This window comes from Molossus molossus, unplaced genomic scaffold (genome assembly GCF_014108415.1).
Source record: "Molossus molossus isolate mMolMol1 unplaced genomic scaffold, mMolMol1.p scaffold_m16_p_7, whole genome shotgun sequence".
Lineage (NCBI taxonomy): Eukaryota > Metazoa > Chordata > Mammalia > Chiroptera > Molossidae > Molossus > Molossus molossus.
The window spans coordinates 103,235,637-103,249,854 of record NW_023425401.1 but is presented as its reverse complement, the minus strand read 5'-3'; the positions used below and the strand labels follow the sequence as shown (position 1 = coordinate 103,249,854).

General features: G+C 43.3%; 1 protein-coding gene across 1 annotated transcript in view; it reads right to left on the bottom strand.

Moving 5' to 3' along the window:
* The window catches only part of MGAM2 (maltase-glucoamylase 2 (putative)), a 76,822-nt gene that overhangs the window by 28,909 nt on the left and 33,695 nt on the right, over positions 1–14,218 (bottom strand). The window contains exons 21-30 of the mRNA XM_036246345.1: positions 13,799–13,887; positions 13,004–13,053; positions 9,426–9,584; positions 8,091–8,246; positions 6,790–7,053; positions 4,852–5,006; positions 3,481–3,649; positions 2,789–2,885; positions 1,168–1,280; positions 584–709 (exon numbers count right to left, since the gene is read on the bottom strand). Of these exons, the coding sequence (XP_036102238.1) occupies positions 584–709; positions 1,168–1,280; positions 2,789–2,885; positions 3,481–3,649; positions 4,852–5,006; positions 6,790–7,053; positions 8,091–8,246; positions 9,426–9,584; positions 13,004–13,053; positions 13,799–13,887 (1,378 nt within the window). The remainder of the gene's footprint in view (positions 1–583; positions 710–1,167; positions 1,281–2,788; positions 2,886–3,480; positions 3,650–4,851; positions 5,007–6,789; positions 7,054–8,090; positions 8,247–9,425; positions 9,585–13,003; positions 13,054–13,798; positions 13,888–14,218) is intronic.

Genomic DNA, 14,218 nt, shown 5'->3' with positions numbered 1-14,218 from the left:
AGTTAAAAGCAGAGGCAGAGAATGTGTGATAAGAATTGCATCATTTATAAGAGAGAAAGAACATGCTATTTGTGGAATTCTGCTTGTTGACAGCAATTGTTTGAACTTCTAGGGTCTAGGTTTCATTGTAGAACACTACACTTATGAGTATTTGTGTTTAAGTCTAAGTGAAGGCTTGAATTTAACTACTTTCTTTCATATTGCCATTTTATATCCATTCTCTCCAAAAAGAGTCATGTATAATCTCCTAAAATTGTCATAATCTCGATATGATTCTCTCTTAGAAGTCCCCAAAGTCATGGCTTAAGACCAACCATGGCTGCTGTAAGATATTTCTGACAAGAGATAGTAATTAAAAACATCCTCTGCTGACTTCTGAAGGATTTATACCCTTCAATTTTGAACCCTGGGTTTAAAAAGGGTAACATGAAGTAAATTTAAAAAGCAATGTTCCCACACAGGACTAACTCCACAGCTCCATTTTCTTTTCACTGAAGTAATGTCTATATAGATATTTTCAATCTACAATTAACCACACATTCCCATAACTAATTAAATCACAGGCTGTGTGAGGGCTTCATACATAGGGAATCTGGGCTGCCACCATCTCATCATACAAATTGGAGATTTCAGCATCATTCTGGTATCCATAGCGACTCAGCTGGAATCCCAAGGCCCAGTATGACGGCATTGCTGGCCGACCGACCAACTAGAATAAAAAAGAAGAATGAATCCAAGGAGATTCTTAAGGAAGAAGAGATAGTTGGCTTATGCCTGAAGCAACTGCTCACTTCTGCTGAGTATTGTCTGACCTATGAGGCCTCATTCAAGTAAAATAAGAAAGTCAAATAAAGGTGGAATAATCATGGGGGTGCAGAATGATAGAAACTCTCCCTGTATTCCAGAGCTTCTGCTCTAAGAAATCTAAAAATTCAGTGGTTATTACTGATCAGAGAGTCTTAGAAAGGTTTTACAGCAAATAATTAAGAGACATATGGGATATCAATATCCCTCAACACAAAAACCCTACTCTCATACAAGATAGAGAAAATGTAGTAGGGACACTCAAGGGCCATAACAAATAAAATTGGCCTTTCTCAATGCTAAGAATGTGGCAATACCCAATAAGCACTGGATGGTTTATTAATCAATAAAATGACTTCTGACCTCTGTATATTGCTGAGTTACAAGCTCGGGGGTTGGCCCCAAAACCACATAAAAATCCAAAATCCCTCCTATGATGCGGTATGTCAGGGCAGGAGTGGGCTGGAATGTCACATCTGTTAAAAAAAAAAAAAAAAAAAAAAGATGAGGAGCATCCTTGGAACTCTCAATTACCCAGACAGGGAATCTGCCTAATATTTGCTATGACTCTCTTCCTTCAGTTCCCACCTCCTCTGGAAAGTCTTCTCTCATGCAGTGGAATCAGAGATGGATTTTCAGATCCCCAAACATAATCTCAATCTCAACATTTTCTAACACTCTATGAAAGGAATTAAAATGGCACAGCAAAACAAGGTCATACAAAAGTGGGGACCATGTTTAGTTAAAATTTTACTCCCAAGCCCAGCCAGTGTGGTTCAGCTGGTTGACCATCGTTCCATACATCAAGGGGTCACAGGTTCAATTCCTGGTCAGGGCACATGTCTGGGTTTCAGGCTCCATCTCCCATAGGGAGCATGATGGAGGCAGCCAATTGATGTTTCTATCTCTCTCTCCCTCTCCCTTTCTCTCTCTGTAAAAAACAAAATTTACTCCCAATACCTGGCCTACAGATCTTAATAAATCATGAATAAATGAATAAATGAAAGGTCAGGTTATCTGTCCCATTTCCCTTGCCTTTGCATTTTTTTTTCAATTTTTATTAATTTATTTTTGTAACAGATGTTTCTCCTTTTTCTCCTCTAGAACCCTCCTCACCATCCTGCCCCCCCAACCCCCAGCATTGTTGTCTCTGTTCATTGGTTATGCTTACATGCATATAAGTTCTTTGGTTTATCTCATACATCCTCCCACCCCCCTCTTCTGAGGTCTGTCAGTCTGAACCGTACTCCTTTCTATGTCTCTGGGTCTATTTTGTTCGTCAGCTGGTTTTGTTCATTATATTCCACAAATAGGTGAGATTATATGGTATTTGTCTTTCTCTGATTGGCTTACTTCACTTAGCATAATGCTCTCCAGGTCCCTCCATGTTGTCTCAAAGGATGAGATCTTTCTTTCTTACAGCTACATAGTATTTCATTGTGTATATGTACCACAGCTTTTTTATCCACTCATCTATTGATGGACACTTGGGCTGTTTCCATATCTTAGCTATTATAAGTAGTGCTGCTATGAACATAGGGGTACATATGTTCTTTCTCATTGGTGTTTTAGGCTTCTTAGGATATACTCCTAGAAGTGGGATCATTGGGTCAAATGGCAGATCAATTTTTAATTTTTTGAGGAAACATCATATTGTTTTCCATAGAGGATGCACCAGTGTGCATTCCCACCAGCAGTGTACTAGAGTCCTCTTTTCTCCATACCCTCGCCAGCACTTGTTGTTTGATGATTTGTTGATGGCAGCCATCAGCCATTCTGGCAGGTGTAAGATGATACCTCATAGTCATTTTAATTTGCATCTGTCTTATGATTAGTGACATTGAGCCTGTCTCTTGGCCATTTCTATGTTCTTTTTGGAGAGGTGTCTATTTATGTCCTCTGCCCATTTTTAATTGGATTTCTTATTTTTATTGATATTTCCGATTCTGATAAAGTAGTCACAGGAAAGGTGTCTCTTTCTTACCCATGGCATTGCTGTTTAGCAGAAGCACTCCATGGGCATTGCCATCTTCCTCCAGTCCCATGTAGTAGGGGTGGACGCCATAGGAATTCTTCTTGTACTGGGACAGTCATGGGGAGAGCAGATAGATAACAAAAAAAGAAAAGACAAAAAATTCTGCCCACCATATAACCCAAACAGCCAACTCCTACTCAACAATAAAGACATAGCACAATGTCATGTTCTTTATGAAGTCTCCCTGGACCTTCCCTTTCACCCCAAGTAAAAGGTGAAGCCCCTCCATGCCCTCCTTATTTATTATTACATCATTCTATTATAGCACTGACTGATACCTGTTATCAGTATTTCTGTGTCTCTCTCACTAAGCCTCTGGAGAATAAAGGCAGTGTTTTGCTATTCTATGTTTGCCTGACACATAAAGTACATTAAATAAAAGTTTATGACATAAAATTTATAATCTACATGGAATATATGTGTGTGTGAGTGTATTTTATATATATATATATATCTATATATATATATAAATTCTAAAAGACATTTAGGGACAAAAGGACATTATATAACATGTGGCCTATTTCAGTTGAGCACGGAATTTATCAACAGAAGCTGACGTTGATGAACAGGGTACCATATAGGGATTAAAATACATTTACACAGATAGAAGCTGGTCGATGATCTTATTCTTCTGCACTTACCGCTGGTGGCTCATCTCGAGCAAACAGTCCCCACGTGTTCCAGCTAATGTTTCTTCTGAAAGTTGTGTGCTCGGTTTCCCCGAAGCCATAGATGTTCTTAGAGGGGAGGCGAGTAGCAATGGAAAGGAACATGTCATTGAAGGCAAAGCCAGGGAGCTGAGAATCCCAACTGCAACACAGAGGCATACCTTCAAGCTAGCTGATAACAGGCTGGAGCAAACAGGGGATACATTTAGGATCTCTGGTTGATTCAGAAGCCTCCTGAATAATGAACACCTGGATCCAGGTGCAAATACTGTGAGATGACCCCGGTCACGAGAATGGCTGTGACTCGCTACCAAGGTTCTGTGTTTGCATTTCTATTCTGTGGTTTGCAAGACTGGCAACTCCTTTTCTGATTGGTGGACTCTTGAGAGTCTCACTTACGTGTGTGTTTCTAGTTTTCATTGCCTAGCATCTCAGCTTGAATCGATGAATAAGGTCCAAGCAAATTTACCAATAGAAAAGTATGAAACTCAGAATGATTTTTTAGATTGGCCAAAGAACTTCTTGCCAAAGAAGTCAACAGCCCGGCTGGTGTGGCTCACAGGTGGAGCATTGACCCATGCACCAAGAGGTTGCTGGTTCTCAGTCAGGGCACATGCCCAATCCCCAGTGAGGGGCAGGCAGGAGGCAGCCAGTCGATGTTCTCTCTCATCGATGTTTCTATCTCTCTCTCTCCCTCTCCTTCCTCTTTCTCTAAAATCAATAAAGAAAATATGAAAAAAAAAAAAAAAGTCAACAGACACATAATCAAAGAGAGCCGGTGGCTGTCCACATGCGCACACAGGTGATGGTTTCCATTCAGATGGAGAGCTTCAGCCCCAGGCAAAACCCAGAACTGTGGTCCATGCCATTCAGCAGCAGGACAGGGATGAGAGGTGACAATTCTTGCCATGCTTAACATTGTGAAAAGGCTGTGAGTCTACAGTGTCAACAGAAGCAAAAATTATAAGGCACCATTTTTCTCTCCTTACTAACCCTTGCCCCTCTCTCCTGACTCTTCTGTTATTATTTCTTAATGAGGCATATGACGTTTTCTGTTCTACTTCACAAGAACACTGCATAGAACATGTATCTTTCTTTTTCTGAACTCAAGCAACACTTAGTACTTTAAAACCTTTGGTTGATTCACTGTTCTTGTTGAGTTGATGACTCATAGGACATGAAATCCCCATTGAAGTAGGGGGAATCGATATCTTCTCTGTTTAAAAAAACTAACAAACACGCACCCCCACGGTGTCTCCAAGGTTAATATTTCACTTGCATTAATTAGAACCACAGTACGTAGATCAAAACCACTCTAATTAGAACCAAGGAAAGAGGGCTTACATCACAGTGCTGGAGTTTTTCCGTCGAATCTGGATCCCGAAAGGATTGCTTTGAATCCTGACATCGTACAGACGGTTTTCCGGGGAGCCCACAGGAGAGGGAGGGATGTTCAGTGGCACCGGGACCTCATACCTTTTATTAGTGGGATCATAGATCTGACAAGGAGAAAAAGAGAGAGACTTTCTGAGGGAACCTCAAACCCCAAACCCTTCATGCCAGCTCACAAAATTCACTTCCCAGCAGGAAGCATCAAATGTCCCAAAGCAGACAGATGCGAGGCCTGTCCACCCGCTCCGCCCAGTACAGATCCTGAACTGCAAGAATGCCTCAGCAATACCCACTCAAAGCCAGGGAGGGCATTTCCTCCAGGGAATTTGTAATTTGAGGGTACAGGATCTCACAGACAGAAGGTGTGCGTGTGTCTTTAGGAGGGTGGCATGTGAACAGGTGTGTGCATGTAACTGTAAGACTATGCGTCAGCACGTGTACGTAGGTTGGAAGTTAGAGAACTGAGTTTTTGAACGAACTCTGAGATCTTCTCAACAGGTGAGCTGCCAGATGTTGCTCAGCTTTTGCTGAGTGCTCCTTGGTACCTACCTAACAGGGCTGTTGTGTGGGCAAAGGAGAGAAGGGCACAGTGCTATGCCAGGTGGGGTAGCATGGCCATTATGAGTCACCGCCCTTTTTCTCATAATAGTATGAGTCCACATATTATGTTTAGGGCCTGGTGAAAACCTTGCTTCTCAAAATTCTGTTTCTCAGACCAAAAGCAGCAATATTATCTGGGAGCCTGTTAGGAATGCAGTATCTCTGTCCCCACCCCAGACTTTCTGAATCAGAATCTTCATGTGCACAAGATCCCTGGGGTGATTCACTCAACATTAAAATGTGAAAAGAGCCCATCTGGTGTGGCTCAGTGGTTGAGCGTCGACCCATGCACCAAGAGGTCGCTGGTTCAATTCCTGATCAGGACACATGTCCAGCTTATGGGCCAAATCCCTACTGGGGGGCATGCAGGAGGCAGCCAATAGATGTTCTCTCTCATCAATATTTCTATAGTTCTCTCCCTCTCCCTTCCTCTCTCTCTAAAATCAATAAAGAAAAAAAATTTTTTTATTAAAATAAAATGTAAAAAGAAACATCTAAAGTGAGCTGTCCGAGGTGGTATCCACCAGCCATGTGTGGCCATTGAGCCCTTTAAGTATGCTAGTCTGAACTGAGGCTCACTCTGCATGCAAAATACACACCAGATTTTAAAGACTTCATATGATTATAAGATTCTAAAGCATGTCGATAATTGTATTTGGATTACACGATGAAATGATAACATTTGAGCACCTTGGCGAAGAAAAATGCTATTAAAATAGATTTCACCTGTTTTTTTTTCAAATACACCTTTTTAAACATGGTTATTAGCAAATACACCTCTGTGGCTCACATCGTATTTTATTTGAGCAAAGTGGCAGGCCCCTTCATTGACAGCATCAGCATCACTTACTCAAAACGTATTAGAAATGCAAATTCTTGGGGTGGAAACCCTGGGCCTGAGGCCCAGCAATCTGACTTTTTACTAGATCCTCAGGGGATTCTGATGCATATTAAATTGAAGTATCAACTGCTGGAGAAATAACTCATGTTGGAAGTGGCCAGTGAATGCCACTCGTACGAATTTACCGAAAAGCAGACACATTTTTCTCAGAGCTAAGGAGTGATTCTTTGAGGATCTTTCTGACTTAGAGAGATCATTATAGGACACGGACAGTCCTGGTGGATCTAAGGCCCCACTCTGGCTCTACTAGCTCCTGGCTGTCTGAGCTTTACCTCTCTGGGCCTCAGAACCCTCATCCCTAAAACGAGGGATTTAGACTAAAGACGTTTCGGTGACTTCCACCCACAAGAACTCCAAGGTGAGGACCACACTCTGCACCTGGGGCTTACCTTGAACTGCAGCATGCTTTCTGTGTGGTAGATTACTCTGAGCGTCAGGGAGCTGATCTTTGCAGACAGAGGGTCCGAGGCAGCGGCGGCAGGTGGAGGTGGCGCGCCCCGTGGTGGTGGGGGTGCAGCTGCTCGTGCCGACTCGGGGGCCTTCAGGTGGGTAAGGTCTAAGGTGATGCCAGTGGGCGAATTCCGAATGTTACTGACAGCATAGCTAGGGATAGTGTCATAGAAGCAGGCGGGCACGCCAGGAGCAGTTGTGTGCTGCAATGAGAGGGAATTCTCAGCCAGCCTCCAACACCACACTCGGAGGCTCTGACTGCTATAGGAGTTGGTTAACACAGACTACGTCTTTGACCGTGCCTGTTAGTATGGGCTCGGTTATGTTCCCCCGAAAAGATGTTGAGTCCTAACACCTGATACCTTATTTGGTGACAGGGTCTTTGCAGATGACCTAGTTAAAGGAGGCCTTTAGGGTGGGCCTAATCCAATATTTACGGGTGTCCTTATTACATAGGGAAACCTAGACACAGAGACAGAGGTGCGTCTGGGGAAAGAACACCATGTAAAGATGAAGGCATAAATTGGGGTGATGTTTTTATAAAGCCAGGGACACCAAAGAGTGCCAGGAAACCACCAGAAGCTAGGAGAGCGACATGGAACCTATGCTCCCTCGCAGCCCTGGAGAGGAACCAACCCGCCGACGTCAGGACTTCGAGCGTCGGCTCTCAGAACACTGAGATGACGCATCTCTGTCGTTTTCAGTCACCTAGTTCAGGGCACTTTGTGATGTCTGCCCTCGCGAGCAAACACATCACTGACAACACACACAGGCCTCCTGTCACAGGGGAGTAGTGACGGGTCGGCAGGAAGCTTGATCTGGAGACTGGTGGGTGTCCCAAAGCTCCGCCACTTTGCCATGAGACAGTTGCCCCCATTGTGACATTGAGGAAATCACTTATTTCCCCTGGTTTTCATTCTCTCTCTGACTCACACCTTGTCTGATAGATGAAAAAGAAAAAAAAAAATCACTGGACATACTCCATGCAGAATACATTGTTGCTATGTGAAAAATAAAAGTGGGGTTTAAACTGAGGTGGTTAGGGGAGCATGAGCCAGGGCAGCGATGGGTTTCCTCTCCTTCCGGACACCCGAGGAAGACACGTTACCTACCACTCAGAGCTGAACATTGATTCCTGCTCCACGGAGCAAGCTTCAGGAAGTGTTTCCTGGGTGCCTAACACTCATGGGCAGTTTCTAGAACTCCCGGCTCACTGTGGTAACCTGCTCCTCCTCCCTACCTCCCAAAGGCACCCCCGATTCCGGCACATCTCCTCGGAGGCAGTGGGTTCCTCAGGGTAGCAGTTGAACTTCTCTAGGTCACTGACGGAAAGCCTCCACCCAATGGAGAATTCTTGTCCCAGCACCAGTCCGTTGAGATCAGTGATTTTTACCACCTAAGGAAAGAAAGGAGGCCCTGGTAACAAATGAGGAGAGGTAAACACCTGGATACTGTCCCTCCCTGATGGCCAGGAAGCCAGGACTAGGGGACCGAGCCCTACAACCCATCCCACTTTGCAATAGATAGCTGGAACATCATGGTTTCTCCTTTGGGAAGATGCACCTGGCTCATTCCTGACCTTTCTCACCTCGTGGGGTCCCCATGAGATACTGAATGGGGAGGGCTTCGATCATGTCGAGGAGTGCTGATCATAGGCAGGGCTGCATCGTTAGGTGACTGCCTTCTGGAAGCGATGCCCGTCCATTTTAATAACGATGGCGGTTGTGACCATCACTAAGTTTTATTGAGCATGGATAGGGGCCAGGCACCGTGGTAATTATTTTATATTCTCTCTTTTGATGCTATAAAGCAATCCTATGCTGAAAAAAAGGGTGGCTATCTCTATTGTACAAAACAGAAGACAGGTTCAAGAGGTTTAATGCTTTCTTTGCCCAAGATTTGACAGCTAAGCGATGGCAGAGCTAGGACTGGAGTCTCCTGGGGCCTAACTCTAGAAACCAAGCTCCTATCCTTTGCTATATGCGCTGTCTACATGGAAGGGGGCCTCCCTCAAGAATAATGAATTGCCCAGAACTTGAAATACTCAAGCAACAATTGGAATCTTTTGTCTAAGATTATCGTGTAAGGGAATCGTTCAATAAGGACAAAACCGATGACCTCTGGTGTTTTATTAAACTCTCACTTTCTATAATGACCTAAAAGTTGCTTCAAACACTAAGGAAAAATACCAGCTGTATCTCAAAGAGAGTCTTGCACTTCAATGCGAGGGCAAGTGTGTAAATGCCCTCCGAGACTAGGCCAACACATCAAATAATATAGTTTGAATAACAACGTATCGAACTGCATCCCACGTGGGATCTGCATGTCTAGTTTTAAGTTTGCCCAGAGAAGACCTGCCTTCTCAGAATCCCACCAGACAAAGTGTAGGGGTCTGTGTTTAGCAGGCATATGTTTCTCCCTGTGTCCTCCCTAAGGTGTGGTAGATTTCCCAGCATGCCAGTGATCTCTGTGCCCATCCAAACTCAACAGGGTAAGGGGGAGCTGGCTGCCAGTCTCAGGCCAGGGCCTCTCTGGCAAGGGCCCTGCAGGATCACAGGATGGAACAATTGCCCACCTTCGTTGATGCGCTGTAGGTAACGTTTAAAATGGCATTATTATTATTAAGCACAAAATCAGTAGGTTGCTTGTCCATTCCCAAGATTATGATATCTGTAAACATGAGGTTGTCAGGGTCCTTATAATTATTATTTATAATCTTTGCTTGTAGACGGTTCTGGGGGAAAAAAAAAAGTTAGTTTAGAGACCAAGTACATGACATTCTACCTGTGCCCATACACTCTCTTTCTTTCTGAGATCTACCTTATATCCTTTATTTCCGAGGGTCTAAATGGTGCCCGGTGATCATTCCCAGAAATCTGTTAACCCAGATGCTTTAACAGTCCCAAATCTCTTAGTAATATTTTATGCTTGCTTTGGTCCACTGGTTATTTGTTGATCCTACTACTCAGAAAATATGTTACTGACATCATGGAATTTTCAAGTAGGTAAGACAGATACCAACGAAATAAGCAAAAAAACAGAAGCACACAGGAGACCCCCATGGGCACACACAGGGTTAGAATACACATACACACAAAACAGTGCCCACACAACTTTTCTTCGTATGTCAATGAAAATGCTGGGGCTGAACTGTATAAATGCTTACTCCGTGCCGGGCGCCACCCTCAGCATTTTACATGTATTATCTCGCTCAATTCTCAAGCAAGCCAGGAGGCTGAAGCTCCGATGATGTCCATTTTTCAGAGGAGGAGAGTCTAGCCCAGAGAAATCAGATAACCTATTCCGGGAACCACAGTTCAAAAGTGATGAAGCTGAGCTATGACAAAGAAGGTGGAGCTGAAGACTGAAGGAAGAAGGGGGACACTTTGATGTTTAGAAAGACGAGGCATCCCCCAGATATGCCCGGCTGACGTCTGCAATGCTGTGGACAAAGAACAGCCTTTCAACAGAGGATGCTGGGGCGAATGGATGTACACAGGCAAAAGGTGGAACCTCCACCTAAATTTCACATCTAATATAAAAATTATATGTATAATTAGAGAGAGATCAAAATAGATCACCGACTCAGTGTAAAAAGGTTAAACTATAAATTTTTTTAAACTATTTTTTCTTTATTGATTTTAGAGAGGAAGGAAGAGGGAGAGAGAGACAGAAACATCAATGAAAGAGAACATCGATTGGCCGCCTTCTGCATGCCCTCCACTGGGGATCGGGCCCACAACCTGACTGGGAATTGAACCAGTGACCTCTTGGTGCATGGGTCAATGCTCTACCAGTGAGTCACACCAGCCGAGCCAAACTATAAACATTTTAGGAGAAAATACTCAAGATCTAGGGCTAGGAAGAGTTCTTATACTAGACACCAAAAGGCACGATCCACATAAGGACAAAAAGGATAAATGAGACCCATCAAAATTCAATGTGTTTGTTCTGTGAAAGACATCATTAAGAGGATGAGAAGAGATGTCTACAGACTGAAAGAAAGTATTTACAAGCTGTAAATCCAACAAAGGACTGGTTTCTAGAATACAAAAAACAAAAGCAAATAAATAAATAAATAAATAAATAAATACCCTCTCAAAACTGACTTGAAAAATAAGGCAAATAATCCAATTAGAAATGAGCAAAGCATCTGGGCAGACATTTCACCTAAGACAATGGCAAATAAGCACATGAAAATGCAGTCACCATCTTTAGGCACCAGAGAAATACACATTGAAACTGCAATGAAATTTCACCAGACCCTTATCAGACTGGCTAAAATAAAGTTTAAAAATCATGACATCAAATGCTAGTTATGATGCACAGAGACTGGGTGATGCATACATTGCTGCTGAAAATCTAGAATGGTACAGCCGCCCAGGCTTGTTCAGCTCAGCGGTTAGAGCATTGGCCTGTGGACCGAAGGGTCACAAGTTCTATTCCCGGTCAATGGCACATACCTGGTTTGCAGGTTCAATCCCCAGCCTTAGTTAGGCCCATGTTGGATGCAACCAGTTGATGGTATCTCTCTGACATCGATGTTTCTCTCTCTCTCCCCCACACTCTCCCTCTCTTCCACTTTCTCTAAAAATCAATGGAAATGTCCAGCCAATATAGCTCAGTGTTGAGCATCGACCCATGCACCAAGAGGTCTCCTGTTTGATTCCCAGTCAGGGCATATGCCCAGGTTGTGGGCCCAATCCCCAGTGCAGGGCATGCAGGAGGTGGCCAATCGATGTTCTCTCTCATCAATGTTTCTCTCTCTCTCTCTTCCTCTCTCCTTAAAAATCAATAAAATAATAATAATAATAACAATAAATCAATGGAAAAAATATCTTCGGGTGAGGGTTAACAGAAAAAAAAAATGGTACAGCCCCTCTGAGAACCAGTTTGGCACTTTCTTATAAAACTAAACATGCACTTACTGTGGAACTCAGCAAATGCACTCATGGGCATTTATTGCAGAGAAGTGAGAACCTATGTCCACAAAAAAAGCTGTCCATAACAGCTTTATTTGCAATAGCCCCTGATGGAGGGAGCCCTGTGCCCTACATTAAGTGAATGATTAAACAAAAGCTGGACATCCGTACCTTGCAATGCTGCTATGAATACACAACTTGAACGACTTTTGAGGGAATTATGTTGAGTGAAAAAAAGCTAATCTCCAAAGCTACATGCTGCATGATTCCACTTACATAACATTCCTGAAAGGACAAAATTTTAGAAAAGGAGGACAGAACAGTGGTTGCCAGGGGTAAGAAAGGGGGAGGGGGAGGGGCTAGAGGTGTGACTATAAAAGGGCAACAGGAGGGATCCTTGTGGTGGAGGAGGGGAATGTTCTCTGTCTTGATAGCATCAATGTCAATATCTTGTTGTGAAATTGTACTATTGTTTTATAACAATTCAGGGAAACTGCATCAAGAGTAAAAGAACTCTCTGTGTTATTTCTTACAACTCCATGGGGCTCTATAATAATCTCAGAAATAAAGTATAATTGAAAAATATATATATAAATGCAAAAGAAAGGATATAAGGGAGAGAGATCCCCATAAAAGAAATCTCTGCCCAAGCACAGTCAGACTTCTATAAAAACAGATTAGAATTCTCCCATCCCCTGCAAGACTACCTCCTCTACCTCCTTTTATCCTCTTAGGACCCTTAGGAAATAGAGATGATGCAAATGATGTTCTGTGTCTTCCAACCTCTCAAAACTGCCACTTCATACCTGTGTCCAAGGTAGGCCAAGTTTAGGGGCCGGAAAGCAAGGTCATGATAGAAGAACCTCAAAGAATGCACTGCACTACTCACCAACCTATCCACACCCCACAAACCATACACACTCCCCCGATAAGGGCGCATCTTGGAAGCCAGGACTCATCATATGAAACTCAGAGTCAATGAACTGCTTCCAGAAAAAAAAAAACATAACAACAAAATAAAAAAAACCACACAAGTTCTTCAATAGACTCATGCTGAATTTTTATAGGCTTATGTACTAACACAGACCAAAAACTTTCATTGGACCTGGACCCTTCCCTGGACCACTGGAGTCAGACATTGTCCCTGTTCTACACTTCTAGAGCAAACCTAAAACTCGAAGCAGTCACAGAAAAGAATGTGCATGGACTGCTCCTCAGAAACAGTACTTACAGAGGTGACAGAAAACTCATACAGAACATAATTCTTCTTAGTTACAGCATCTGAAAGAGAAAGGGAAGTCCCCATCACCTAGGACGCAGGGGCACTTCCCCCATGGGAGTACCTTTGCCATCTGCTTCTGCTTAGCCACGTTTCCCTGGCCACTTTAACCCACAGTAACAGCTCCAGCTTCCGAACTCCCGCGGTGCTAGAAGTGCCCTTTTCTGTCACTGACAACATTTTTACTTGCATTACAGTTACCCACATGCACAATGAATCTATCCTGCTGGCCAGGAGCCCCTCAAATGCAATGTCAATGTCATACTCATCATTATATCTCCTGTATTCCATGCAATAATAGCCAAGAAATATTAATCAATGCTCATTCTGTGCAGGGCGGGATTTTTATATAATCATAATCTGTAAGCTTATGTGAGGTACTTAGATGGGAATCCTACCGTGGAAAAACACACTACACCAATTAGATACTTCCCCTCCACAGTAACCAGAGAAGTGTTTTGCAAACCTACAAGCAAAATGTATCACTTGGTATTAACAATGATACCCAGAGGAGAGAATAATTAAACACAATCCAATAATGTTTGTTTCTTTGGTAGAGTTAATAACATACGGGTTGCTCATCTGAAATCTATTTTAATTGCATTGTGCTTGGCCAACCAAACCGCAGAATAAATTGAGTCTAAGCTACAGAAATAAGCATCAGTGGTAACAGGGTGAGTGCCACATGGGCAGCCTTCAGTGACTAATCCCATCAAGTACCAGTGGTGGTGCCACGAGGAAATCTACCTGCAGACACACCGTCATCCCAGTACAGCTCTCCCTTTGCTTCTCTCTTGTAGTCCAGGGCAATAATGAGTCCCAGGGAATTCTTCCGGCTGCAAAAGAGCAATTAATTCTCCATTTCAGAGAATGAAGAAGAGATGGGACTATGTTACACCAGCCCCCTTCGTGCCCCCCAGACTGATCATCTCAGAGTCTATCCTAGCAACTGAGTAGATCCTGACCTTGGATGGAAACAGAAAGCTGACGAGGGTCAACAGCAGAGGTTAGCAGTGAATGAGCATGGAAAGAAGTCAAAGGAAACGGCTCCTGCTGAAAACTGGGTTTGGGTAACAGTCAGCACGGTTAGGTGCTTACCATGTTTCAGGAACCCTTCGAAGTGTCTGATAGACATTAAATCACTTATGTTATCTCATTCAATCCTTA